The following is a 27,517-nucleotide window of genomic DNA, read 5'->3' as shown; positions in this document are numbered from 1 at the left end:
CCTCGCAGGCCCCTTTGTGATGTTCCACGTGCACTGGCAGAAGCAGGCCAGTGAGAGGGGCGGGGAACTGGGCTCTCGCAGGGCAGCCCACGGCTGGAGTCAGGAACCGGATCCTTGGAGCCCATGTGGTCGCCTGGGCCAGAGTCACAGCCTGGCGGGGTGGTCCATGCGTCAGGTGGAAAACTCGGACAGTGCCATACGCTGTCCCTCTTCCAGCGCTGGAGGAGGGGACCAGGCTCAGCACTGCGTGGCACCCAGCTGGCACTTAATGAATGAACGGAGGCAGGAGAGGCGCGAGGGTGTCCTAAGCTATCCGTGCTAACAGCTTAGTGCCAGGCCCAGCAGCACCTGCGGGACGGGCAGCTCGGCCCTTCTAGCACCGGGCAGGCAGCGCAGCAGCTCTCTGCCCGGCCCTGGCCATGCCCCCAAGCCTCGCTGCACCGAGGCCAACATCAACTGCTTGCTTTTCTGGGCCAAGTTACTGGTCTCCTGCATGTGTGTGAGCAAAACTGGATAAGAGATTGAAAAAGACCAACACAAAACAAAACACTGCCGGTCCAGATCGATGGCAGGACCAGGTGATGCGTCACTTAGCAGGCGTGCGGAGTGCATGGCCCAGAGCAGCTGGAGCCCAAAGTGCCTGGAGCAGGCACCGATCCGCCTGTCACCACCAGCCCAGCACCCCCTTGCCCTGCTGCTGGCTCCCTCAAAGGCTTCCCTTCACCCGCAGGTCCTTCTGTTGGCACTGTCGGCCAGCAGGGTCTCCTCTCCTGGAGGGCCACAGCGTCATAAAGCAGGAAGTGGATGTCTAACTCTCAAAAGCACCCACAGGCACCTCGACAGCTTCGCAGACCATTTCCATACCCTCGCTCCACCACGCAAAGCCGACAGCCTCGGCTTCCCAGGGGCACTGGCTTCTCGCTAGCTGGAAAAGCAACCTTCTGACTGGTGCCTCCAGGACAAGGGAACCGAGACCAACAGGGCTGAGGGGCCCATCTGCAGTGCGAGACGTGGTCAGACATCCAGGTCTGGGCCCCTCTCAGCAGGAAGTACTGCGCTCCTGCTCGCGGGTCCCAGCTGGGCTGGCGTGGGTCTGCAGTGGTCCCCTGCTCTGTGTCCTGGGTGGGTAAAGACACAGGGAGAGGGGACAGAGGCCCCTGGAGTGGCATCGGGAGGCTCAGCCTGGAATATCAGTGCCCACCAGACTTGTGTTCGGCGACGCCAATGACCAACCCCCTGGGACTTGGGCAGGGTGTGCGGCCCTCCCACAGGTGGTAAGAACAACACCTGCACTGGCCTGGGAAGAACAACATCCCGGGGGAGGGGGGACACGCAGGGCCCTGGGGACCCACACAGGGTCACTACATCTGCACGTGGAGCATCTGCATGCCGAGTGCTCAGAACAGTGCCGGGCACACAGACCATGCTTTCTAAGCACCGGCTACGCTGTCTGGATCTTATTCCCGTGTTATCATCATTTTCACTGACATCTGCGGCGAGAGGATATTCCTAACCAACTCCAAGAGAGGTGGGTTTTCCAGATGGGATGCAAAAGAAGAAGGAGCCGGAGTCACAGCCAGGGACACTGTCAGAAAACTTCCAAGCACCTGCCATCGGGATTCAGAAAATAGGACAGAAGCAACACTGAGCCCTAACCCTGTGCTCCCCCAGGCTGTCCAGAGCTCCCCAGCAGGGTCAGGGTGCGCTGGAGCAAGTCAGATAAACACAGAAGTGTCAGGCACCCAGGATGCCTGCCCAGGCTCCTGCAGGAGGAGAGAACCATGCCTGTCCCGGGACCACAGGCCCCGGGAAGGGACCTCAGCCAGCTTTCCCCATTACAGACTCCCCAGATAAAGCTTGGCATCTGGAGTTTCAAAGTCACCTCTCTGGGCCCAGAGGGGTTGAGTGTGGTCCAGGAAGGGCCAGGCTCCCTCCTCTGCCCCCAGCAGCCGCCCTCGCTGGGTTCCCAGAGGGCTCCCGCTGCAATGCAGACCCGAGGGCAACAGGACCGCAGAGCCTTTTGGGGGGGCCTCTGCTTTCTGGAGGTTTGGCCCCGGGGGAAATGCCAAGGAAAAGAGAACTCGGGCCTCTTCCCGAAATCAAAAAGGAACACCAGCTTCTATCAGCCATGAAAGGAGTGGCAAATGAAGTACAAATGAGATGTCATTACAACAAGAAAGGCCTGATGGATTCTGCCTGCCGCAGAGGCAGTGATGGCTGCTTCGGCTTTCCTAGGACACAGGGACTCAGCACCAGCCCAGCCCAGCTCAGCCCAGCGCCGGCCAGAGGTCCTGCAGGGCCTTGAAGGGGCCGCTGTGGTCTGTGACCTCCGCAAGGGACTGGGGCCCCACCCGGGGAAGACTGTGCTCCCCCAGCCCCAGCCTGCAGGGGGACCAGTCCCGCCTGGTCCCATGGGAGCACAACTGTCCAACACAAGGGGACTCTTACCCGGTTGTCACCTTCTGGGGCCAGCGGGTCCGTCATCCAGGACCCAAACCTCGAGCCGGAAGTCTTGACAGTCACAGGGTCACTTATGCCGGTCAGCTTGCCGCAGGCTGGAAGAGAACACACAGGGGTCAGGACTGGGGTACAGGGGGGCCTTGGCCCGCCCACGCCTAGCGGGTCTGGGGACTGGACGCCAGAGTTGCACCCCGAGAAGAGTCAGCCTCACACAGCCAGTTTTCACCTCTGGGAATTGAGGACAGCAGCAGCCGCTCCTCGTGGAGCTGCTGGGGAGGCCCGACAGGGTCTTACTACTCTGCTCAGGCTGACCTCGAACTGGTGATCTTCCTGCTCCAGCCTCCAGAGTAGCTGGGATTACAGACCTGTGCCGCCACCACGCTGGGCTAAGGCCTAGGTTTTAAGCACGAGACTTGAAGGGCTGGTGGGCTTGACCTCAGAGCCCTCTCACCTCACAGCAGGTGCCCAGGCCACCCCACCATTCAGGCAGTGCCAAGGCAGGGCCGGGCTCTCCTCAGTCAATTCGCTGCCCTCCCACAGAAATGCCACCCTGCTGCTGCAGCCACGTAGCTGTTCCAGGCCCCACTCCTTGGTGCATCTCAGAGGGGAGAGTGTTACCGAGCACAGCGCTGGACGGCTCCCTGCGCGGTGTTCGCAAAGCGTCCTCTCCCCTCCGCTCAGGGGCCCCGAGTTAGCATATGTACACAGCGTCTGCAAAGTTCAGAGGAGATCTGGGGCTTAAGAAGATTGTCGGTGACTTAACCCAGGGACCATGGGAAGCCAGTATAATCCCCAGCATGAGGAGCGCGAGTCCAGCCCCGGGAGGGCACAGCCGGGCCACCACCCTGCTTTCTCAGGGTGCCCCCTGCTGCCTTCCAAAACAAAGCGGGGTGAGGGTGCCCACTGGGAAGACAAAGAGGCTGAACCTCGAGCCCCTGCGTTGGCAGGAGCAGGAGCGTGCGTCTCTGGGCAGCGGGAGGCTTGGCCGGATTAAGAGCCACTGTGAGCAGGAGACGGCTGGGCTCTGTGCCGAGTCCCACCAAAGTCTCGGGCCAGCGCCTCGCCCAGCCTGGAGGAAGAAAGGCCAGCACCGACCCTACTCTGCACACCTCCCCTGTCGCACTTCCTTCAGGGACCCCACATTTTCTACCTCCACTCTGCGCCCTCAAGGCCCAGACTCCCGGTGGGTTGCCTCTCCTCTGGGCACACAGCCCTGCCTTGACTGAGCCTGGGGAGGAGACGGACAGGAGGGGACCAGGTGCCTAGTTCTGCAGGGACTGGAAGGCAAAGCTCTGGTGTGACCTTGGAAATCTCTCCGGAGAGTCTTTTTCCATGAGAGCCCGGACCAACTTCTGGAGATCTGGGGTGGGGGTTTAAGTGGGGAAGACAGGGCCGGGGAAGTGGGGCCCAGCTGGACACCACCCCAGGCCCTGGCTCTTTCCTCCTTTGCTCCCACTGACCCCTGCTGACCCCTACACCCCCTTACAGGGCTGCTAAGGCAACCTAGGGGACAGGGATGGACAGCTGCTTCCTCTTAACTGGGCGGGGACTGGGAGAAGCCAGCGGGGACCAGCGTCGCCATGGAAGCCCTGTCCTCAGCCAGCATCCATTCAGACAGGGCCACGGCCCCCGTGAATTTCCTGTGGGAGGAGGAAGAGGAAGCGACCACCTGCCCTGACCCAGGGATGTGGCTTTCAAGTCCAGAGGAGCCGCTGCCCATAGGGTGACCCGGCCAGGGGCCCCAGGTGACAGCAGCTGGCTGCCACCCAGCAGCATCTTGTGGGTCACACAGCTCAGTGCCACTGCTTTGTCCCACACTGGATTTACACTCAGGCCGTGTCTCCAATCCACCGAGCAGACCCCTTCCAGGATGGAAGGCCACCAGAAGGGGACCAGACATCTGCCCTGTTTGTCACACTCAGACCCCCACCTAGACCTCCACCTTGGCTCAGAGGCCTGGTGCTGGCCTGGCCCTTCCTGCCACTACACCCTTGGCCCTGCCTCGCCTTCCTTCCATTGGTTGTTGGGTGGGGGTGGGCCTCCCCTCCTAAATTCACCCTGAGGCCCTTGGGGACCTCAGCTGGCACCGCACACTTCCTCAGGGAACACGAGGGCCTGGGTCTCCCTCCCCTGTCCCCAAGAGGACTGGCTGGTGACTCAGTTCTCAGCACACCCTACCCTACTGCCTCCCTGTCTAACCCGGCAGAGGGACGGTGGGACGAGCCAGGCACTCCCACCAAGGAGCAGGGAGAGACCCAGGACCCCTCTGAGGGCAGGGAGCTGGGAAAGGGGCGGAGCCATGCCAGCCGCACAGCAAGAGCCCTGCTACACCAGCATGAGCTCAGTCTGAGTAAGGAGAAAGGGCTTCGTTCTCAGCCGTGGCCAGGCCAGGGACAGCCTCGGTCAGCCCTGCCACTGCCTGCCCACTGGGACCTCCCAGGCTGCCCAGACACCAAGGGCTTCCTCTTCTGTGCCCTTCACACACACACACACACACACACACACACACACACACACACACACACTTGGCCACATGCCAGCCTGCCAACCCTGGCCATGTGTGCCACTCTCCTAGCGGCCGGCCACGGGCACAGCTCCCACAGGACCCACGGGGCTGGAGCTGCCCGCCCTCCTTGACTCAGGGAGTTATTTTCGGTCCTCTGTCCAGACTGGATCTGCCAAGGCCTTGGGAACCGACAGGATCTAACAGAGCCCACGGCAGAGCTCGGCAGAGTCTTGGCACATCCAGTTGGGCAAGTGGCCCTCTCCGGTCCCCACACTCCGACAGGCACAGAGAGGGGCAGAGGGCAGGAGAGGAGGCCTGGGAAGGGGGATGCAGGCTCCATCCCAGAGGAGGCAGAGCAGGGAGCCATCCCAGAGAGGTCCCTGGCCAGGCCCGACGCACAGACAGACCCACGCCCTGCGATGGAGGCCAGTCGGAGAGAAACCACGGCACTCAGGGGACAGGCCCTGGGAGAAACGCCACCACGGGGCTCAGGCCAGGCCACGGGGCCCTGGGAGGCCCCAGAGGGCAGCGGAGGGCACTGGCAGCCCCCTAGCGGGGGGCCTGGCCTCTGTTCCCAGCTGTATCCCCATAACCCCGGGAAAAGTTAGGCCAGAAGCTTGCAGAGCTAAACAAACGTCCAGGGTGCAAATGACACAAGTAGGCACCACCTAAGCCCCAGGCTTCGACCCCGAGCCATGTGCTCTCCTCTCCGCTCCAGACCTGGCAGGCACCTCAGCGCAGGCTTCCCTGAGGACTTCCTGGAAGGAACTGGCGGGAGGCCCTGTCCTGCCAGCTCCTCCTGAGTCAGCCCAGGGCAACAGGTTGGGTTGGCTCCTCCCTTCCTGTCCTCCTAGGAGCTCTTCTCAGGCTGAGGCACCCTCAACTCCGGATTCTGGCCCAAGCGCACAGGTCTCCTGATCTCAGCCTAGAGGTCCAGCCCCACCCAGGGCCCCAGCGGGAGGCGAGGGCCAGCCCCTGCCTGGCGGCCCTTCCGTACTTCTCCACTGTTAGGAACAGGGGCGCCTTCAGACTCGGCTCCCAGCAGAGAGTGCAGGGGCGAGTCAGGAACAGCGTCAGACTCCACCTCCCCAGGCCTCCCCCAGGCCACAGGAGCCACACCTACGCTCAGCTCAGCAGACACTGCTGCCCGCTGCCTCTGGCAGGCAGGACTCTGCGGCTGGGCCCAGTGGGCTTGGCTAGAGGTGACCTCCCCAGCCTCCCAAAGAGAAGACACTAAGGAAGCCGGCAGCAGGCATGTGGGGATGCTGTGACTGGGGGCAGAGAGCGGACTCTTGAGGCCTGCAGCACAAGAACTTCCCAGCCAGGAGGTGCTTGGGTCTCAGCCTCGTTGCTGGGCTTCTGGCTTCTCCTGGTCTAGCAGCTGCAACTGACTGCAGTGCCCAGGGAGAATGGCCCAGGGCCCAGATCAGGGGGACCAAGCGGGCCACAGGCAATACTGCCTCTCCCTTCCCTTTGGATGAGACGTGCTGCAGTGGAACTCTGAGAAAGGGCTTCCCTTCCAGAGGAGGCCACGAGATGCCAGGCTCAACTGCTAGGCCCAGAAGAGGCAGGGATTCAAGTTTCTGGCTGGGCCATTGGGAAAAACATGAAATCCCATAGAGACAGGAGATCAGACAGCAATGGGACCTGGGTCCTGGTTTTGCTTGCTTCTATGTATGCTCTGGGATCAGGGATTGCCCATGGCAAGAACATCTCTGGCCAGGACTTGTGAGGGGTACAGGGACACCTGGCCCTTTGCTATCCCAGAAAGGAAAACAAGACCCTGCTCCCAACACAAGGAACCTACAGTCAGGCCTTGAACCCAGAGGCAGCGGGCACACCAAGGAGCCAGGGACTCAAGGGGACAAGAGGGACCCTGCCCGCTACTGAGCTATGGCTTCCTGCAGAATCCCACCCTCCTGGGAGGGCCAGCAGGGAGTGCTGGCTCCACAGCGCAGAAGCCATGTCCCTGGCCACTGCCAAGCAAGGGGACAGGCTGTTAGGGCAGACCAGAGGCTGCTGCCTGCTACAAAGCTACAGCAATGACTCATCAAGTAGCCAGGGGATGCTGACTGGGTCCTTAAGTTACTAAATAAAATAAGTTACTAATAAAACCCTAGGAAGAGGAGGACGAGGGGCAGCAGCTGCTAAGTCTACCTATGCGTCTATCAACTGTCAATCATCTGTCCTCTACCTCTATCACCTACCTACCCATCAATCACTCAATCATCTATCATTTATCTATCCATCCATCAGCTCTATTAATTGTTTATCCATCCATTCACCCACCAGGTGTCATCTCCATCACGTATCTACCTGCCTACCTGCCTGCCTGCCTGCCTACCTACCTTCTTACCAACCTATCCTGTCACCAGACAGTGCTCGGCCGGTGACACGAATGGCATCTGAGAAGTAATCTGTACTGTCATCCCCCAGGGCCCAGGGACTCCCTGTACCTTCCTTTACAGACGAGAGGCAGCTGAAACTCAAGAAGGTAAATGCTCAGGTGAGGCCAGCAGCTATCATGTGGCTCTTAGGAGTCTCCACATCACCTATCCAGGTGCAGCCGCTGCGCCTCAGGGTCTGTTCCCATGCCACAGCCCTCCCGGGTAGCGGTGGTGCGGCTCACAGCCGTGAGGCCCAGCTGCTCTCTTTGCTCAGAATCAGTGGTTTCAGCAGCCCAAGGATAACCACATGAAGGACCAAGAGCCTAAGGCATAGGTGGGCTCACTTGGCTACTCCAATTAGTGAGGACAGCTGGGAAGCCTGCTTCCCTCCCTCAGCCAGCAGATACCCAGCATCAGTACCTCCCACTGCCACTTCCCACCCCGCGCCCCTGCCTCCTGGGCTGCAGGGCATGCGGGCCTTCTCTCCGCGTCTCATGGAATACATAGTGTGTATACCAGGGGAAATGGATAACAGCACGCACTGAACGTGGCTCTTCTGCTTACTGGGAGTGCTGAGCAGGCCGGGACCCAGAATCGCACACAGCGGGAGGAATCATGGGGGCCCACGATCACTTGTGCACACGTCTGTGAGGTTAGTAATGCTCCAAACACTCGGCCAGCTCCTAGATGTCATCCCAGGAAGGGCTGATGGGACTGTCCCTGCCACACTGGGACTTGGGCTCCGTGAGGCATGTCACTAAGGAAATGTGCAGGAGACATCGCTCGGTGACAGGGCAAGAGTCTCCCCTCTTACTCTGCCCCAGTACCAGGGGCTTTCTGCCTCACAGGGAGGCCCAGAACAGCATTTAGGAATGATCCAGAACTGAGTCTGGTTTCCTCCCCATTAAATATCCTCTCTCTTCCACCTCGCAACCCCTGGGAATTTTAAAGGAGTCTGTTCTCTTTTGGATGCTTTGCTTATCATAAGGCATGGGGTGGAAAGGGGAAAAGGGGAACAGATTAGAACAACAGAGGCTGAAAAATTCTTCATGAGGCACTATTACCCCAGTGATGGCTCTAAATCCCTCTAGAAAGCACACAGTATGAAAAGGAGCCACCCTTGGTGGGGAAGGCTGGCTAATCTTCAGGAAAAACTGGGACCGGGGTAGGAAATGTGCTGTTTAAAGCAGACCCCAACAACAGCACACTCGATCTGCTGAAGCCTTTAACTGAAAGTTGGAAAGTGGGCCATCGATTACGATCGAGTCCCAGGAGGCCGCCCCACCTCAGGAGGGGCCGCTGGAACAATCCCTCCCAAGCCCCACTCGCGCTGGCCGCTCGGGGCTCCCTCGCCAGCAGGACAGGGACCTCTCCTCCTGTGGTGTGATGGGATTCTCTTCTCCTCTTTACTCAGCCTGGGCGAGGAGCGGCCTCTCAAGGGCTTCATCAGCCCCTTCTCAACCTAGGGACTGGAGATGTGCTGCCGGCCCCATTTAACTAACTAGTGTCCTAAAAGCACACGCGCGTGCGCACGCTCACACACACCTCCTCCATCAGGTAGTAGGTGGACCTAGCACCCTGTTCTTCTCCAGATGTGCAATGCGAGGGAGTGTGGAGCTGGCCTTCACACAGGGCCTGGGCGTGGGCAAGGCCTAGGTGGTACCGCCTATGCTCCTTGGCTGCTGTCTCTCTCAGTGGCCCTACCCAGCAGCCCTACCACCTCCTGAAGCCAGGCGGGCGCTGTCCGTGCAGCACCACCACTAAATCTGTGCGTGAGCGGCGCCACGCCCGCAGGGTGCTGGGCCTACCTAGTTTTTGCATGCACGCACGGAGCCTTTCTTCAAGATTGGACACTCTGCTCTGCAGTTCATCGTAGTCATAGGCGCCAATTTCCTCTTGCAGTTCGTTAAGCACTGACGTCAGATTCTGGGCCTCCTCCTTAAACTGCAATACCAATTTGGCATCGGCCTTGTACTCTTCCAACACAGGGATCAAAGGCCTAAGTTCATCCATTTTCGCTTTTATCGCCTGCAAGGTTAAAATAAGCTGGGTTCAGTGCAGTGCATGCAAGAACTCGTAACACCCTGCCTCGGCCTGGCTTCTCCCTACGTGAGGGAAGGTGTGCACACTACCGCTTTAGTTATGCATTCATTTATTCTGGTCCAAAGGAGTTAGGAGAGCACATTAAACAGTCCTCAGAACACCAATATATTTGGGAAAGGTCTTTATTGTCAGTTTAGAATGCAACATCTTAGGGTTACATGCTTTAAATCACATACACAAAGTTCTTTTTTTTTTCTTTCTTTTTCAAAAAACGCATTGACAAGGGTTCAAACTATTCATGAAATGCATCTAGAGTCGCATGCAAAGGAAGATCTTGGTTGGATTCAAGGTTCCTTAGTGATATGGTGCTAAGTATTGGAAAATAATAGTAAAAATGCATGTTGCAAAAAGCTCTCTGGCTCTTTCATGGTTACATGGGAGTGGACTGCATCTTCAGTCACTGCAGCATTGTAAAAACGCTTTTAAGTTAGCCCTGCAAGCAAGAAAATGAAACACTGTTGAAAAACTAGCTCACTAGCCTGCCTTACACAGAGACAAAATATTTGCATGGTCACTTCTTTTTTAAAAAAAAAAAAATCACACTTTAATGCTAGCAAAACAAACTGACTTAAACATGATGCGGAGTCCCTCACAGCAATTTTCATGAATTTCTTCATGCAATGAAAGCAATGTAAAAGGCAAGGGCTTGTTTTTCTTTCCCTAAAGCCACAGTTTGGAACTCAATGTCTCTGGAGACAAGGTCCAAAAAGGTGAGAAACTTGGGGACTGCTGAAGACACCCCATTTTAGAGAGGCCTGCCAAGGCACCAACAAGGGCCATGCCAGCCTTTGCCAAAAGACAAACTCTTTTGGACGAAAGAGGTCAAAATCTCTGTTTGGGATAATTCACAATGACACATGGGAGGCAAGGACAAAAACATCCACCTGCCTAAGATGAGAGCAGCCCGGGGCACTTCACCTCAACAGGGTCAAGCCTGGGAGGATTTTACGTACAATACAGATTTACAACTTGGCTAGCCTGCGGGTTCACCAAGCAAATCAAAGGAAAGTATTAGCATAAAAGGACAGGAAGACAGAGACACGGGGATGTCAGCAATTTGCAGCCACGAGACAAGGCTGTGTAATTTGACCTGTTCACTTACAGCAGGGCTCGACTGCTCATTAACATGCATGTACACCTTAATTAAGGTGGTGTACAATTCCTCAACCTAATAGCAGTGCACAGCTGGTGCGCATATACACACTTGGATTCTATGTACATAGAGTTCCAGGTCGAAGGAACTGCAGTCAGTGTCCAGAGTGGCCTGGAGACACCGAAGGCTGACCACGAGCCGAGAGAGAGCTTCGGCCTTCCGTCTCCCCGCGTCTACCGCCTGCCTCATCTTAGCCAAATTAGGTCAGATGTGAAAGACTGCTCTGACTGATCCCTGCTCGGAAACCGCTCTGATCAATTAAGCTAATCCTCGGGTAATGTGATTACCTGCCGCAGCTGTGGAATGACAAGGGCCAAAATGATGTTCCTTCCCAGCTAATATGCGACGTGGCTGAAGGAGTGAAGCCTGCAGGACCCCAGATTTTAAGCCAGACTGGCTTCCAAACCAGAGCCAGTGGGTGCTGTATGGGCCAGGCTCACCCTCTCCAGGTGTCTTTACCAGACCAGGACCAGGGTGGGAGGCTCTCTACTCTCAAGGACAACAACCCTCCATAAGGCAGAGCAGCTCTTTCTGTAACCCTCCTGCTCTGAAATCACTATTTCTGTGGGCAGAGGGGAAACAGGAAGGGAAAACAAGCCCAGCCTTGGAGGAGGAGGAGAAAGGAGGAAGAGGAGGAAGAAGAGGAAGAGGAGAGAGGATGAAGAAAAATAGCAAGAGGCAAGAGAGGAGGAGGAGGAAGAGGAGGAGGAGGAAGAGGAGGAGGAGGAAGAGGAGAAGGAGGAGGAGGAGGGGGAGGAGGAGGAGGGGGAGGGGGAGGAGGAGGAGGAGGGAGAGGAGAAGGAGGAGGAGGAGGAGGAGGAGGCGGCGATGGCAAGGCGGGGAGGGGAGATGCACATACCTTGAACTGCCTGGCAAGGTGTTGCTTATGACTTTCCTCCACCTGCTTGAACTTGGACTCCAGTCCCTTCATCTGGTTCTCCATCTTCTCCACATACTGCAAGTCCCTCTGGGTCCTCCTGTCCAAGACCTCTATGGATTGAGACATGTTTTGCACCTGTCAAAAGGGCAACAGGTTCAAGGCCAGAGCCACAGCAGGTGCCTGCGATGGGGCCTGCCCGCTCACACGCCATGCTGACCTTTCCACACAGCCGGCGCCAGAAGGGGCCCATGCGTCATTTATCACCAGCTCCGGACCACCAGCACCTAGAACTCCCCAAGCCCAGCAAACCGGCTTGGTAAACATTCTCTCTGCCATCTTCCAACCAGGGTTTGCAAACCTGGGCAGAAGTTGGGTTCCTCCTTGGCTGCAGCTCCAGGCAGAGAACCCGGGTGATTTATCTTCTCCCCTGCCTGGGTGTGGAGGCTGTTTCTATGCTGTTTATGCCGCGCAATGATCTTGGTGAGGCAGGGATAAATAGCAAGAGACAAACAGGACGGTGGGCCGCCCCACCCCAGGCATAAATTCCCCTCCCCTTCCCCTTCAATCTTGCCGACTGTCTTCCGGCGAGGGCGGTGGCATTAAGTGCAGAATGAAGGAACAAGAGAGCCGCTCTGCAGCCTCTGCCCTGAGCCTGTTCCCCTTCTCCTCAGCCATCCATCACACCCCACAATATCATAGGCAGATGACTGCTTGGCAAACATGCACATTCAGAACATAGAGTCAGGAATCAATCACCCAGCAAATGAAGGATCGCTGTTTTACATCTTTACAGGCAGATCTGAATTGAGTCTCGCCTTGAGATGGGACTTTAATATTCAACAGGATTCTAGGGAGCTTAAAAGGAAAACAGTTTTCCTGCAGCTACCTGCCAGAGCATTTTATTTGCAGGAAGCCGGCTCGAGGCTCTGTGCAAATGTGCTCAGGGCGGGCGGGTGGGAGCAAGGAAGCCCTGCGGCCACAGTGGTGGGGGGTGTTTTCGGAATCTAATCCAATTACGGAGGAAGAAGGCACCTCATAACGGCAAATCTCCATCTTCGCGCTTGCTGAATTTGAAAATGCTCTCCCTTCTAAGAGCACAAGCGCTCAGGTCCAAGGCTGACTCCTACCTGGTCAGTGACCAAACACATGACACCGAGGTTTCTACCTCCCGAGACAACCTTAAAATAATATTAAAAGAGAGCAACCAAAATCCTTCTCGTAGGAGGAAGACGAACCCTGCTGATTTCAGCACTTAAAGACTGCGTGGGGTTTTACGGCTTGTTATTTGGAAGTGATGTACACCGATTCACTTCAAAATATCAGGTTTGTAAGACCCAGTGTGGGGGTGACTTGGGCCCCCACCTCTTCTCACTGGAACTTCTACGGAAACGGAAATGTATTTGTCTGCTGCTTTGTGCTTCCTGCCCCCTCACCACCATCTGGCTTGGTGTGTCTCTGGAGATCCACAACACTTCTGGGGAAAAGCTGTGAAGTTGGGTTTTCTGTTCATCCCGCAAGTCCTCCCTCGTGCCCAAGCCTCATACCTGTCCCATCTCCCTCGTGGGACAAGAACCCCTGGGGAGCTGAGCCCTGCCTACATATGTCCCCCCTCAGGCAGCTCCGATCAGGACCCTCTTCCCATCCCGTCCCCAGGAGGCAGAGCAGAGGACCAGGGCTCCCAGGGCCAGGGCAGAGCCCCCGCCCCAGCTCACCTGGCTTTGTCAGGAGAATTACACACACTGCACCGTGGGCTTCCTGTGTCCCAGGGCACCACTACTTTTCCCACATTTCAGGCTTTAAAGATGAGACTTTCAATTTAAAAAATAAACATTAAAGATGCCAAGCCACCCTGCTGCCTGCAAGGAAATTCTTCTCAGCCAATCACATGCCTCCTGGCCATACCCAGCGAGTCTTTGGCTACAGGAGTCCAGGGTCACCACTGCCATCAGAGCACACAGCTGCTTCTGGGGCCCACAAATCCTACTGCTTCCACCATGTGTCCTTGAGAAGCCAAGAGGCACACTCAAGGTCACAAAGCCACGCTGCTGCGCCCTAGCCCGTGTGGCAGCAGGTGCTAAGGAGCGGGGAGGGGACCCCCTGGCCTGCACACCCACTCTGAAGTGAGTAACTGCTGGCTCCCACTGAACATCTGCCCAGGCGCTGGCAGAGCCTGTCCCGCAAGTAGCCCCGAGATCTCTGCAAAGCCCTGGGTGGGCTTTGTTCTGGGTCGTTTTACACCCTGACTGGGTGCTGAGGAGTTAAGCAACTTGCTTCGGCCACATAGCCAGGTTAAAACAGGAGGACTGGGAGCCAGAGCCTGGTCTCTCAAACTCCGAGTCAGACTCTTCCAGAGCATAGCCCCACCTGCCACCTACCCCTGAGGACTCCAGGCCGGCACCCCAGACCCCCTGGGGACCCAGGATGAGCACCTGTGCCATCCCACCTAGTGGGATGGCACAGCCAGGCTATGCAAACCAGGCTGGGTTCGGCTCCTCCTGTGGAGGCTCAGCCAGCGCCCAGAGGAGAGGAGGAGGAAAGGCAGAGCGGCTGCTCATGCCACAGCCCACCTGCCCCTTTCAAGGCAAGGCCACTCAGGAGGTGGCCTCTCTTCCAGCCAATGGCTTGTGCTGCCGAAAATAAAGTGCCCGCGCGCACGAAATAGGGCTTTAAATTTTTAAGCAGTAGCTGTGGCCTGCATAGGCAGAAAGGAAAGCTCACCACCTCGTTCCCAGGGGCTCTGGGGCTTTCTGGAAACCATTTCCCTGCCACTAGCCTCCCCCAGGGCCCGAGCCCCAAGCCCCGCCCTGCAGCCTGCTCCTGCATCTAAATAATTAAAGGCCAATTAGGACCCCGCTCTAGTTTGGTGTTAATAAATGTTTGTGGGATTCCCTTAAATGCATTTTTCTGTAATTCTTTGCAAATGATTTATTCAAGTGGCTAAAGATGACAGAAAAAACATATACACCTCCTCCTTGGCAATCAGGGAGGCTTCCGGCAGCCCCAGGAGGCAAGGCCACGCCCTCCAGGGGCACCACGCACACGACCCAGCACTGCAGTCTGTGGGGACCCTCAGAACCTCTGGTCACCCCCTGCCTTGACAGCTGGGGAAACTGAGCCCCACAAGGGGCCCCGCTTTGTCTGCAGCATGGAGGGCTTGTGGGTAAGCTGGGAGCAGGGAGGGAGAGGGACTGGGACCAGGTACCAGGAGGGGTGGCTGTCCTCCACCCACTCCACCTTCCCCAATATGAAGGGGCACAGAGCGGGTATCTGAGTCACAGAGGGTCCCCAACCCTCCCAGACTTCCTCTTGGTCCCCCATGCTGACATCCACTTTGGAAAGCCCCAGGCCAATCTGCAGGATGTACATCATGGCTTTAAGGGTGTGTGGGTCTGGTGTGGCCCACTTCGGGGAGGGTGCCCCAACTGCAAGTGCCACATAGGCCCCCCTTTCCCGGGGGAGGGCGGAGGTGCCTTTCCCCTCCCCTCAGTATTACCCAGGGACCCAGCATGTCGTTAGCTGCAGAACAAAGGTCCTGGGCAGCCAGAGGAGGCCTATGGGGAGCAGGGGCCCAGCGAAGAGGGGAGCTCCAGGGCCATCCCGTGACTCCCCTGCTAACCGGCTGTTTGGCCGAGGCAAGTCAGTCCTCTGCTGGGCTCCAACTTCCCTTCCAGAAACAGTGACCACCTCACCTCATCTCCACAGCACTGCTGTAATGTGTAAGCCAATGACACAAGCCGTCCCGGTGGATTATGAAGGTGACCCTTGGCCCTTCCTCACAGAAGGCATCCGCAGTGGTGAACACCCTGACCAATGGCCCACCACGTCAGACCGGAGGGGCCAAGCATCCCTGACCTGGACAAGCCACCCTCGTGGGGACTCTGAGCCTTGGACTGTGGGCTGCGAGTGCCACTGGGAGGGGGCGTGTAGCACAGGAGCCGGTCCAGCCTCCCTGCTCTCCAGGGCTCCTCAGCAGGGCCCAAAGGAACCAGAAAGTGGCAGATCCATCTCTCCCGGGCCACCCTGGGGTCTCCATGCACCCATCTGTCTGCCCATCCATCCATCCATCCATCCATTCATGTGCTTATTCATTATTTCACAAACATTTTGGTGGGGCTGTGCCAGGAGAGGTCAGGGACGGCCCTGGCGGGCTGGCAAGGGCTTGTGCACAAACACACAAACACACACACACACACACACACACACACACACACACACACACACCCCCAAGCATGGACTCACCTTCTCCAGTAGCTGCCGCAGCTGTTTTGTGCGGGCATCCCGTGAACACATGGTCTGCTGGGGCGCAACCACTGTGCAGATACACCTGCCCTCGCTGTCCTGGGCAGAGCTGTACACCTGCCAGCTCTCCTCGGGGTTGGTGGGCAGCACCTGCAGGGCCGGGCCAGTCGAGGTGGAGGCGCAGGGAGGAAAGGAAAAGGGAAGTCAGGCATCAGCAGTGACTCGGGGGAGACTGTCCACAGCCACCCTGGGGAAGGCGCAAGGGGCTGGCCAGGGGACATGTTTGGGCCCCACCAAGGGAAAGGCTCTCTGGGGACAAAGAGGGCAGGTCCCCTGCTAGAGCGCCCCGGACTGGGAGAAGTCAGAGAGGCATAGCACTTTAAAGTTTAAAACCCCAACCCGTTGTCTGCTGCGTGTTGGCAGCTGCGGCCACCAGCTGGACTGGGGAAGCAGGAAAGTGACTGACAGAAATCGGACACCATCGCCCTGCTCTGCCGTCCCGGACACTCGGGGACACTCGGGAGGCGGAGATGGAGCCGCTGCACCCTCGGCCCCAGCCCTGGAGAGAGGGCCCAGGGCAGTGGAGCCCAAGCCCCGGCAAGCTTTCTGCTGGCAGCCTGCCGAGGACGCTGGCGCCAGCTCCCAGAGGGCTCCCGCCCACAAGCCATTTGGTGGATGTCACCCAACTGCTGGTGACAAGTCGTGCAGGGGTCACCCCAACCTCCACCCCAGGACTGCCCAAGACCACCAGGACAAGGAGCCCACACCCTGGCCCGGAAAGTCTTCCAGCACCACCCCTGGCTTCAGGTCACCTCCCCGCTATTTTTAGAAGGGGACAGGAGCAGAGCTGGGCGGGAGAACCTATAGTAGCGATATGTTTCATTTCATTCATGTCCAACCCGGGAGCGCAGGAGCCAGAGGCAGGGAACAAAATCACAGAGGACACAGTTCCTAATCCGAAATATCGGGAGCTGGAAGGACAAGAGTCTGGGGCAGAGGTCACACTCTGAGACCTCCAGAAAGAGCCCTCGAGCCTTTGGCAGCAAAAAGGGCGCAGGATGGAGACTCTGCCCTTCACCTCTCCCTTCCACTCCCGGACGGCCAGGGGCGTCCCTCCCACAGCACGGGGCTCTGGCTACGGGGCGGTTCCCGCTCGGCCCCTCCAGCCACCGCACCACCCTCCAGGTCCTGCCCAGGGGCCCCCACTGCTCCCTCTGCCTTCGCGCCTTCCCGGTGAGGGCAGGGGAGGCACAGGCGCGAGGCTGCCGCTCCCGGGCCCCGCCCGCCCGCTCTTCGCAGGGAACCCAGGTCCTTCCTTTCGCGCGGGGACGCAAGCGGAGGGGCGCCCTGGGCCCACTCCTGGTCCAGGCCGGCTCCGACAGAGTGGGGCGGGCTTCGTCCCGCTGGAGCGAGCTAGATCGGGGTCTGTCGGCGCCCCCGGCCCTCACTTGCTAAGTGACCTTGGCCAAGTCCCCAAGTCCCCAGCCTCAGTTTCCCGAGCGTTGGAACGCAAGACTCTTTATCACGAGGGCCCGAGGGCGCCAGCGTGCACGGCCCGGGCGGGGTCCCCCAGGCCCCCAGGGTCCAGGCGGGGAGGGCAGCTGGAACACCGCCCGCTGCCGCCGCGGCTCGCTCCTCCCCGGCGCCGCGTCCCGGTCCCGCCCGGCGCGGCACTTACGCCGGTGCTGCGGTCGAGCGTCCCGCCGCTGGCCGCGGAGAGCCGGGTGGTGTTGAGGCCCACCAGGGAGGGCAACGTCTGGGACATCCAGTTGGTGATCATGGCCATGGTGCTCAGCACGACCCCGATCTTGAGCAGCGGCACCGACATCGCGCCTCAGCCGCCTCCCGCGCCGCGCCGGCGCCGGCCCCGCGCCCGGGCAGCCTCAGGCGGCGGGCACCGCGGAGGGCAGGGGCGCCCGGCCGCGTCCCCGCGCGCCCTCCGCCCGCCGCCGCCGCCCGCCCGCCCCGGCCATCGCCGCGGAGGCCGGGACCCCGCGCCGCCCGCCCGCGACCCTGTGCCCGCCGCCGCGTCCTCGCGCTCCTCCGCCGAGCAGGGCCGCCGGGCTCTGAGCGCCGCGCGCGACACGCGCGGGGGCCGCGGCTGGGGGGCGGGGACTCGGCCGGGCGACGGCGACGCAAGCGGCCGGGAAGCGGCGGATGCTTCCTGCGCGCCCCGGATCGCCGCGCCCCCTGGCGCCGGCAGCGAGGTCTGCAGAGTCGGTCGGCGAGCACTGGGATGGCAGGGGCCGGCTCGAGACCCCCCGGGCCCGCGGACGGGAGGTGCGCGGCGCCGAGCCCGGGGCCGGACGGGGCAGGCGGGGGGGTCCGTGCGCGCCGGGACCGAGGCCCGCGGTGCGGGGTGGGGCGCACGCACCTGCCCCTCCTCCCGGCCGTAAGTCTCGGCGGGCGCGGCCTGGCGGGGTCAGACGCCCCATCGAGGCTGCGGGTCCGGTCGGGGCGGAAGCCCCTCCGGTAGGGTCCGGTAAGCCCCGGGCTGCTGGGACTGGGAGACGCCCGGGTCGCCCAGTGCGCGCGGCCCTGCCCCGGACGCCGCGCCTCCACCCGCAGGAAGGGGGGGCTGGGGCAGGAGGGGCCGCCCCCGGGGCCCGCCCGGGAGCCTCGCGGCGTCTCGCCGGCGCTTTTCGCTCCCTGTGCTCGGTCTGGGCCGCCAGGACTTGGTGACAGCCGAGGGGACCCCGGCCTGGCGCAGGCGGGGCGGAGAAGTCCCTGCGGCTTGTTTGCCCTCAAACTCCAACTGCTGGGGAAGGGCGCCATCTCCCAGTGCAGACTGGTACTGCAGGCGCAGCACCCGCCCCCGCGGGTCACTCGCGTGACCTCCGTGGGGAGGATGCGGGGCTCGGCCCCCCAGACACAGACTGCCCCGCTTCCCGCTCGCCTCCCACTACGGAAGAGGGCCACTTATCGCGTCGGAACCACTTCAAGTCCACAAAACTCTCAGGCCACCTCAGAAGCCCACATAGCCATGCGTCATCCACTGGGGGCAAGATGTGGGGTGTGGCCTGTCACAGGGCCCGAACAGAAGCGACAGGAGGATGGCAGAGGTTTCCGGGCACTTCCCTGCCACCTCGCAGACGGTGATCCTGCTGGAGGGAGGCCCCTCAGACTGTCCAGTCCAGCCTAGCTGTGAGACCCTGCCCAGCCAATGAGCCCTCCTTTGCCTCAGTCTCCTCATCTGTAAAACGGGTTTATGGCAGTAACTTCCTCTGTGAGGCCTCATTAGGATTTAATGAATTAGTGTGGGAGCACGCTTGACCCCAAGTAAAGGTGCCTGACCTTGCCGCCCACTTTGCAGAGGCTCGGAGAGAAGCTCAGCCCGGCAACGTGTGCCTCCGCAGGCTCTGGAGACCTCTGGACCATTCCTTAGAGCCTCAGTGGCCCAGGGCCATGGATACAGGAGCACTGGGACCCACACACTGCTGAATATGGGGATAACCTGCAGTGGCCAGTGCTCCGTCCTGGGGGGCAGCCCCAGGTGGGCGATGCAGATGGACGGCATGAGAAGGAAGGGCTTTCCCGGCTCTCAAGGACGCCAGACTCCCCTCTACGTCAGTGATGTCCAGGAGGATTTATAGTTGGTGCTTTAAACTTGAAGAGCTCTTAACGTCTGGGCTTTGGATGTGGGAAATGAAAGCTGGTGCAGTAGTTTGCAATGAGAAGCCGAGTGCTGCTCCGGAGAACCAAGGGTCCACCTGACACCCTGCCCAGGGACTCTCTCCCACCCTCTTGCCATCGGGCATCCAGGACACGACCTGGGGGTTCAAACTCCCATCGAGTTTGTCCTGAGCTCACTGGCACGCTGGCGAGCATGCGGCTCCTGGAGGAGTGGTGTTGAATGGCTCACACTGCCCTCGCCAAATGGGAGCTGGGCCTCGGAATTCCTGGAATCCCCAGGGCCCACGCTGGCCTGGGGGTCAAAGGAGGTCAGAGGGAAGGAAGGCTGGCCCTTGTCGCCCTGCTGCCTTCAGGCCTTGGCGCCATTTCCTCATCATTTGTCTGTTTGTAGAGAGCAGAGCAGGCACAGCTGTCCCCCCAGCCGAGTACAGTGTGAATGGACCGGTGTGTGGGGACCAGTGCGGCACCCGGCCTGCCTGTGCCTGGACCTGAGCCGCTGAGACCTGCGCCCGAGCTCCTCTGAATTGCACTGGCCTTGCGCTCACCTGTGCCTGAGCTGATGCGGCAGGCACCTCTGCCCAGGGTCAGCAGGCTGCAGTGGCGCAAGCTTCCTGCCCCTCTGTAATCGGGCTGTGTGACATTGGAAGCAGCAGAGCTCGACTGTGTCCACTCCCAGTCAGGGTCCACCGACCCCAGCTAAATTCTCCCCTCTGCATTAACCGTGTGTTCTCCTCAGCACAGACATGCTGTGCCCTCACTCTCCACTCCTGCCTGCCCGAACCTTGTTATCAGCAGGCGTCCGAGGCCTGCCCAGCTCCCCCGTCCCACAGCGTTCATGAATAAACGCTGCACATCCTGGGAGTCCTTTGTCCTTGCTGCCCAGAGCAGCTCAGATCAGCCTGAGACTCAGTTTCTCTCAAGGCTCTGTCGGTGAGCTTTTAATTTCCTCTTTCCTGTCTCTTGGATGTTGTACTGGCTCGCAGGAGGCCAGGACCCCTGCAGGGCTGTCTGACAGTGTCCCAGTCCCTACAAGCTGATGACTTGCACCTGTGCACTCTAATTTGTCCCCGAGCGCTCTAACCTACACTGACTCCTCTAACTTGCACCTGATCTGCCCTGACTGGCACTCATCTGCGCCTGTGTTCTCCATTCTGTATCTGAGCGCTCTGATTCGCACCTGGGCTGCTGTGACACGCATGCCCATGCAGGTGCTGATGTAAGCAGCGGGGATGTTCAGGCCAGCCACTTCCCACCCTTCCAGCTCTGAGCAAAGTCCTGCCTGGTGTCTTAAATCACGATTCAGTAGGAGCAAGTGCTACTTTTAACTCTTCTGTAAGGGTCGTCAAAGAGTCCACAGGTAGGTATAATCTGATTGGGAAGGCAACACAGTATTTCCAGAATCGACCCTTGTGTTGTTGAAAAGGAAAGACATTTGAATTAAAGGCCCGGCCCCGCACACCTGCCGACACTAGGTGTTCCTAACGAGGACTTCAAGCCTCAATTTCCAACGTCTTCCTTGAAGCAAGGCTAGCTTGCATTTGCAGCTGACCAATCCCAACACCAGTGGAGCTGCTGCAGCACGCGGACCACACTGGGGTCCCCACGCATGACGTCCCTTGATCCTCACGGAGGCCCACGGGGCAGTACGGAGCTGAGAAGTCTCAGCTCGGGAAGATGAACGGCCAGGGCCACGTGTTGAGATGAACTTGCCAGGGCAAGCCCCTTGCATGTCGCCGCACCGTCGAATCAGTCCAGGGAGACACGGCCCCCACAGAACCCCTGGCCACCTGCACAGCCCAGGCCCCCTGGCCCACTGAAAGACATCTCTGCCTCAGCATTCCCGCCTTGCCCACCAAGTCTGCAGGAGGGACACCAGGCACCCCCTCCGCATTCACATCTTGACGCGGCCTACAGTGCTGGCTCACCTACAACAAGTTAGATGGCCCGGGTCTGTCCTCAGAGTGGCCCTTTGCAGACTTTGACCTCGGTGGACACTGCACAAACCCAGCAGCACACATGAAAACAAGAATGCGGAACGCCCCAGACCTGCTTTGAAACCTGAGGTCCCAGGGCCAGGAATGGCCACTCGAGAGGACTGGTCCCCAGGCCACCCAGCGCTCCCTGACAAAAGGACACACCGGAGGACAAGGGGTGAGGCCCTTTTGCTGGTTAAAATATGCCTATTCTCAAGCTATTGGCAAACAGTTTGAGGGGCTGGAGAAGAGAAGAAATGGAGAGAGGGCGGGAAAGGGGCAAGAGGAAGCGGGGGTGGGAGGAGGGGAGACAGAGTGACAGAGAAGCCAGGGCTGCCTGCCACTGGTGAGCCTGGCTCCTGCCCTGCGTGTCTCCTTCATCCACTTTCTCCGCTGGAGACGAGAGGCGGTGGGCTCAGCCTCCAGCCTGGAAGCCTCTCGGGCCCCCTGGCCCCTGTCCCCTCATCCCACCCTCCTGGCAGGCTCTGTGCATCCCCTCTCTGCCTCTGGCACGAGAAAGCAGGTCCCCAAGAGGGGCTTCTTCCCCCAGGATCCCCCAAGTGCGAGGTGCAGTCGGCAGGGCCAGCCTAGACCAGGGAGCCGCTGTGTGGGGCCTCCAAGTGCAACTAGCAAGGGCAGGTGATCGGGGGCCAGCGAGCGGCCCCTGTGGTGTCCCCTTCTGCTCTCTGTGCGGCTTCAAGCTCTGGAGTCCCCGAGGGCTGGGACCCCTCCTGCTGGGGAGGGCACTCTGCTCTCGAGAGACGTTCTCTCCGCTGAGGCCCGGCTCGGTGGGTCCCTGCCTGGCCCGCACACCGTCCCTCCCTCTCCTGCCCACTCCACGCTGCCCTCAGAAGTGTCACCAGGCAGTGCAAGCCACAGCTCTGCACCCGCCAGCTGCCCCCACCAAAGGGGTGCAGTCCTGGGACTGGCACTCGGAACACCAGATGACTCGGGGGCCACCCCACCCTCTGGGCTGCCCCAGGACTTCCAGATCACTGATGTCCTGTTTCCGGCTTCCAGAGCCAGAGAACTCGCCGTGGCTGACGGAGCAGGACGGGCTGACTTCTGTGGAAGACGTGTACGGGTCCAGACACGCGCTGAAAGGTGATGTCACAGCAGAAACATGGAAGACTCAATCTGGGGTCCCCAGGGTGAATAGGAAACCCCAAGGGGCAGGGCGTCAGGGTGGCAGGTTCTGGAGATCACATCACTCCTGGCAGGGCACACCTGTGCTCCAGGCAGGGTTGGTCCCCAAGCAATGCTCTGCCCTCTGCTGCTGATTCCCCAAAACATCCTGGTCACCATGATGCTGGTGGGTGCCTGTGATCCCAGCACTTGGGAGGCTGAGGCAGGAGGATCACTTCAAGTTCCAGGCCAGCCTGAAATATATAGTGAGACTGTCCCCCCGAAAAATTCCTTCCCAGGTAACCCCTAAGATTGGTGCTGTCTCTGAAGATGCCTCCTGTTTTTTATTCCCTGGGGTCGCTTGTGGAACACAGGCTGCTGGCCCCAGGAGCGAAGCAGGTGCACAGGCGCGCTGGGTGGGAGTGGGCTGCAGGAACACGTGTGTCTGAAAGCCAAGGGCTGCTCCCCACTTCTGCAAGGCCTGCTCTGCCACCCGACTTTAAATGATAAAACCACTGACACGGCACCTGAGCCCCTTCTTTGGCCACAGACACCCCAAGCATCCTCTGGAGGGAGCGGGGGTCCCCCCTTTTCAGAACCACTCTTGGCACTTCAGAAATCTGTTCAGGGTGTAAGGTCCTCCTGGATGTGCGCATCCCACGCCCTCGGCGGGACTGGGCGTGGAAAGAGCTGGGGATTCAGCATCTTTCCGCCCCTCCCCTTGGGCTCCTCAGCCTCCACTCTTCCTAGCACCCACGTCTTGTCAGGCCCTCCGTGTCCTGGAATTTGTCACCAAAGTGTACAGAAGGAGCACGCAGGCCGCTTCCGGGACCAGAACGAGCGGGCCACTTTGTGGAACAGGAAGCTAGTGAAGCCACATTAGCAGAGCCCCCCAAAGAAGCCAGTGTCCGCAGCTGTCACCCGAGCAGCAGTCATGAGCTTTGAACAGGGTGCAGAAGAAAGGGACAGAGGGCTCCCCAGACAAGAGGAGGTGGGGATGGCTGCACAGGACCGCGGGGACCACCGCCCTCCCTGAGTGCTCAAACTGCCAGATGTGGAAGTGGCGGGAGGCTCAGAGCCCCTTGAGGGCCGCACTCACGCCGTATGGCATCCCCCGGTTGTGCAGCTGAGGAAACTGGGGTGCTCAGAGCACAGGGCTCCACACGTGGCCCCTTGTTTTATGCTAGGAAGGCCGGGGTGCGGAGCCTCAGCACGTGCCTGCCCCTGAGGATCCTGACTCCGAGGGGTAGCAGGGCTCCCCCAGTCACATCTGGTGGTGCAGCCTGGGGGTCTCAGCCCCCCGCATGACCCTCCCTCCCTGTCTGCTCAGAAAGCTGGGCCCGCGGGGGAGCCCCCAGTGTGAGTGGCCACAGAGGTAATGAAAGCCCAGCCCAGCCACTGCCCAGTTTCTGGCGCCGGTGATGCTAGCTCTGCTCTCTGCTGTTTGTGCTTCTCTCTGTGGTGACTGTCGCCTGAATCCCGGTGTCAGACAGAGCCGGATATTCGTGCAGAGTCCCCTCCCCGAGCTCCTGTCCTCACCCTGGGCAAGGATCACAGCGGCGTGACAAGAGGCTGCTCCTCCCGGCCAGGGTTTGATGCAGGGGAACTGGGCCCAGCCCCAAGGGGGCTTCTCCTGTGTGGAATAACCAAAAAGAAACAGAGCTGCGTTTCCACTTTCCGACCCCCCGGGACCCCTGCCCAGCGGTCAGGACCTCGCTGTGATGGGGTCGCCCTGTCTCGGGGACCACCATGCGGCCCCTGACTGGACCCTAGCTGCATCCACAGCAGCCTTCAGAGCTGAACGCTGGCTCCTCTCCTTCCGTCAGCAGCTCAGTTGCCATGTATCTGATTCAGTTTAGCTAGTAATTAGTTTTGTATTACTTTACACGGTGATGTTAATACTGATTACAGGGCCTGATAACTTTAGTAATAAATACAACCCAAGGCAGAAAATCACCTTGCTTTTGATTGGGGGCGTCAGTGGAATGAGAGGTAAATTGCTCCAGAGGAAGCAGCTGCCCCTCGGAGGATTTACAGCATCCTGCCCCTCGGTGTCACAGCCATCGTCCCCTCCCACCCGGGGCTCAGGCCTGGTGCAGGAGCTCCGGTCTCAAGGGCCTGGTGTTCATGCACCCAGAGGCATCGGCAGCCCTGGGCAGTGAGAAACTCCAGCGCCAAGACTGCGTTCCATGCACTGGGGGACGACAGGTGCCAGCAGAGACCCCGGTTCCACCCCAGCCCCTCTGCGCCTCCCACACAGACCCTCTGCTGCCCCATGTCCAGGGCCTGCGGGAGTAGAGCTGGGGAGGGAGGGTGGCAGTGGGCGGGCGCTGGAGGCTCAAGCTGGTCACCACGGGGAGCTGTTTCTCCCTCCGCCTTCAGTTTCTTCCTGGGAGTGGGTGGCCTCCCGGAGAAGCGAGGACAGCATCCCCTGGTCTATCTCCCCTGCCGGTCCTTGTACCCCTGGGGCTCCCTGCAGGCACCAAGCCCAGCAGACAGCTCGCCAAACCAAGGGAGGAGACACAGCAGCACTCCATAGCCCAGAAGCGAACAAGCCCGGCAGCACCGGTGGGCACCCTGGGGCATTCTGTGTGCATTTGTAGCCGGAGCCTTACCAGGACATGCGGGGCATTTAGAGGGGCTGTGCCTGGCTGGGGCACATGGCTAATGAGAAGAGCCACTTCTGGCTTAAAATAAACCAACACCGCACACAGGCACAGAGCCGGGGTGGGAAAGCCGGGTCGCACGCCCTCCTTCCACAGCAGCCTCTGTTCCTGACCTCCTCCCATCTTCCTCCCTGGGGCTCCCTCGTGCACCCAGATACAACCTGGGGACCCACTTGGGTGGGCACCTCCCTCTCCGCCGTGCCCCCGGCCCCCAGCAGAGCACCTGGTGCAGACAGCTCTGGCGACCCTCACACGATCTGGCGGAGCCCCAGGTCTCCCGCAAAGCGTGTCACCCCAGATGGCAGATGGAAGGGCTTGGACTTCCCAGACATCGTCAGCTCAGCTTGGGTGGGGTTACACCCACCAGCGGGTAGCCAGGAAAGGGTAGGTGAGCAGATGGAAGAATAGGAGGGGCGCTCGCAGGGCTTCCTTGGTTTAAAGGGGGGAGTTCAAGCTCAGAGTGGCTAAGAGCTGCTCTCAGGGTCACCCAGCAAGAGCCTGCTGGGAAGGGGGCAACAGCAGGACCACCTGGGTTCAAGGTCACCGCTGGGCGCTTCCCGGCCCCTCCCACCAGCACCCACGGGGCCATGCCCCTTGCGCCTATTTATCTGAGCAGAAGGCGGGGAGCCGCATGGGCTGTAGGTGGGCCTGAGTCCAGGAGCCTGATTCCCCGCACCTCCCCAAGACTGAGCGACCAACCTCTCTGCATCCCACCGGAGGCTCACTGTGCTGTCACTTTACACGACTTCTCAAGGGCATGAAATGTCAGCCTTTCGTTGAAAATCGAAGGCCAAGGCCATGTCAAGTGTCTTTCAGGTGAGGATGCAGTTCACATGGAGCCACAGCTTTGAAAGCCGTAGGCTGTCAATCAATAGTTGGCACCTGATTGAATGGCTGCTCACAGGGAGCTGCCGGGAGGACAGATGGCCGGGCCACGTGCTGCACTCCCCACCTGTCTGCAGGAGCCCCGAGAGCGGCCCTCTGTACGAACAGGTAACATCTGTAGGGCCCTGACAGGCACCCACTTCCACGCATGCCAACCCACAGGCTCAGTGGCCCTAGGATCTCCCATCCCTGTCCCAGGGAGGAACTGAGCTCGAGGTGTGGGTGTGGGGAGCACTTTTCCTCAGTGAGGTGGGAGACAGACACCTGGCAGCTCAGCCCCACTCCTGGAAGCCCAGGGCATTTCCTTCATTCCTGGGGATCTCGGATCCAGAAAGCAAGATACCTGGCCATGGGCAGCTCCCGAGGCTCTGCCCCACCCCACAGGTGCTTGCACACAAGCTCCACCTTAGCGGCCTCTGCTAAAGGTGAGAACCACCTGTTCCAAGCCCGGTGGCACCCACAAGGGGGGACAAGAGCAGCATCTCTGCCTCTTTCGTAAGTGGTCGTGGCATGGAGGGGATTTTCACCAGTGAGCTTCACTCTGAACTACAAACAGAGACACTAGGTTTCCAATGTGAGATGCTAAAAGCCTGGCTTCAGGGAAGGGAGGGCTGTGTCTCCACCGGGGAGGAGGTGTCTCTCAGCTGAGCCGAGAGACACTTTCCCCAGAGGAATCCCAGCTCAGCCTCAGACAGCGCAAAAGCTCCCCAGCAAGCAAAGAAAACATTTCCCTGGCGCCACCAGTGGGGAGAGGCCAGGAGCTGGCCAGGGTGCTGAAGACGGCGCGGGGGGGCCCCCGGTCTGGAGATCCCGAGATGCAGAGGCCTGGGGGGGGGGGGGTAGGCGTGGTGTCCACCACGGTGAGCGTGGATGGGCGGACACTTCACCACTCAGACAGAGCTTCTCGCTGAAGTCGAACCGAAAGTTTCTCCCCGAAACACGGGATCTTTTAAAAGATACGAAGAGGAGAAACTTGGTGAGCAAAAGCACCTTATGTCTCCTGATGAAAGACTACCAGGAAGGCATCAGGAGGCCTGGGGACAGACACTTGCGAGGCCACCCAGAACCAGCAGCCTCTTTGCCAAGATGTGGCAACAGAGAGCAGGCACAGCCCTCTGCAAAGAGCCTGCTGCTGCTGGGGACCTGCTGGGTTTTTCTGCACGTGTGTGCATTTGTGTGTGTGCTACAGGCGTCCGTGCGTCTGTCCACCCACCGCGCACAGCCAGCACCCCTCCCCAGAGCCTCTGCAGAGGGGCAAGGAAACTTCTCTCCCGGAGGCCATGAGGAGCCGGCCAGGGGTGACTGGCAGGTGACCAGCGACACCGGGGCAGGGGTGCGGAGGGTAAAGGGGGACAAACCCCACCGTGGGGCCAGGGAGCCCCGTGCCTCCTGGGGAGAGCTGGGGCAGCAAGGATTGCAGGAAACAGGGAGGCTCGCTCCAGTCTTCTCTCTCCCTGTGGTCTTCCTCCTGCTCTCGGCCCTCCCTTCTCTTCTTTGTTTCCTTTTA

The 27,517-nt window shown here is 59.9% G+C and overlaps 1 protein-coding gene across 6 annotated transcripts in view; it reads right to left on the bottom strand.

The window, feature by feature from the left end:
• Positions 1-27,517, bottom strand: part of Olfm1 (olfactomedin 1) — a 34,678-nt gene that overhangs the window by 6,047 nt on the left and 1,114 nt on the right. The window contains exons 1-5 of one of the 6 annotated variants that reach the window (XM_004849003.4): positions 17,407-17,632; positions 15,729-15,878; positions 11,469-11,624; positions 9,162-9,381; positions 2,449-2,555 (exon numbers count right to left, since the gene is read on the bottom strand). In XM_004849003.4, the coding sequence (XP_004849060.1) occupies positions 2,449-2,555; positions 9,162-9,381; positions 11,469-11,624; positions 15,729-15,878; positions 17,407-17,556 (783 nt within the window). In that variant the 5' untranslated portion in view covers positions 17,557-17,632. Of the gene's footprint in view, positions 1-2,448; positions 2,556-9,161; positions 9,382-11,468; positions 11,625-11,706; positions 11,975-15,728; positions 15,879-16,127; positions 16,307-17,406; positions 17,633-27,517 lie in introns of those variants that run through there. The other 5 variants (XM_087182972.1, XM_087182971.1, XM_087182970.1 and 2 more) reach the window with 5 other exon arrangements.

The sequence above is a fragment of the Heterocephalus glaber genome, unplaced genomic scaffold (assembly GCF_053883595.1).
Source record: "Heterocephalus glaber isolate CG9 unplaced genomic scaffold, H.glaber_assembly_v1.0 deba00001479, whole genome shotgun sequence".
NCBI classification, from domain to species: Eukaryota; Metazoa; Chordata; class Mammalia; order Rodentia; family Bathyergidae; genus Heterocephalus; species Heterocephalus glaber.
This window is presented reverse-complemented; position numbering and strand designations above follow the sequence as displayed.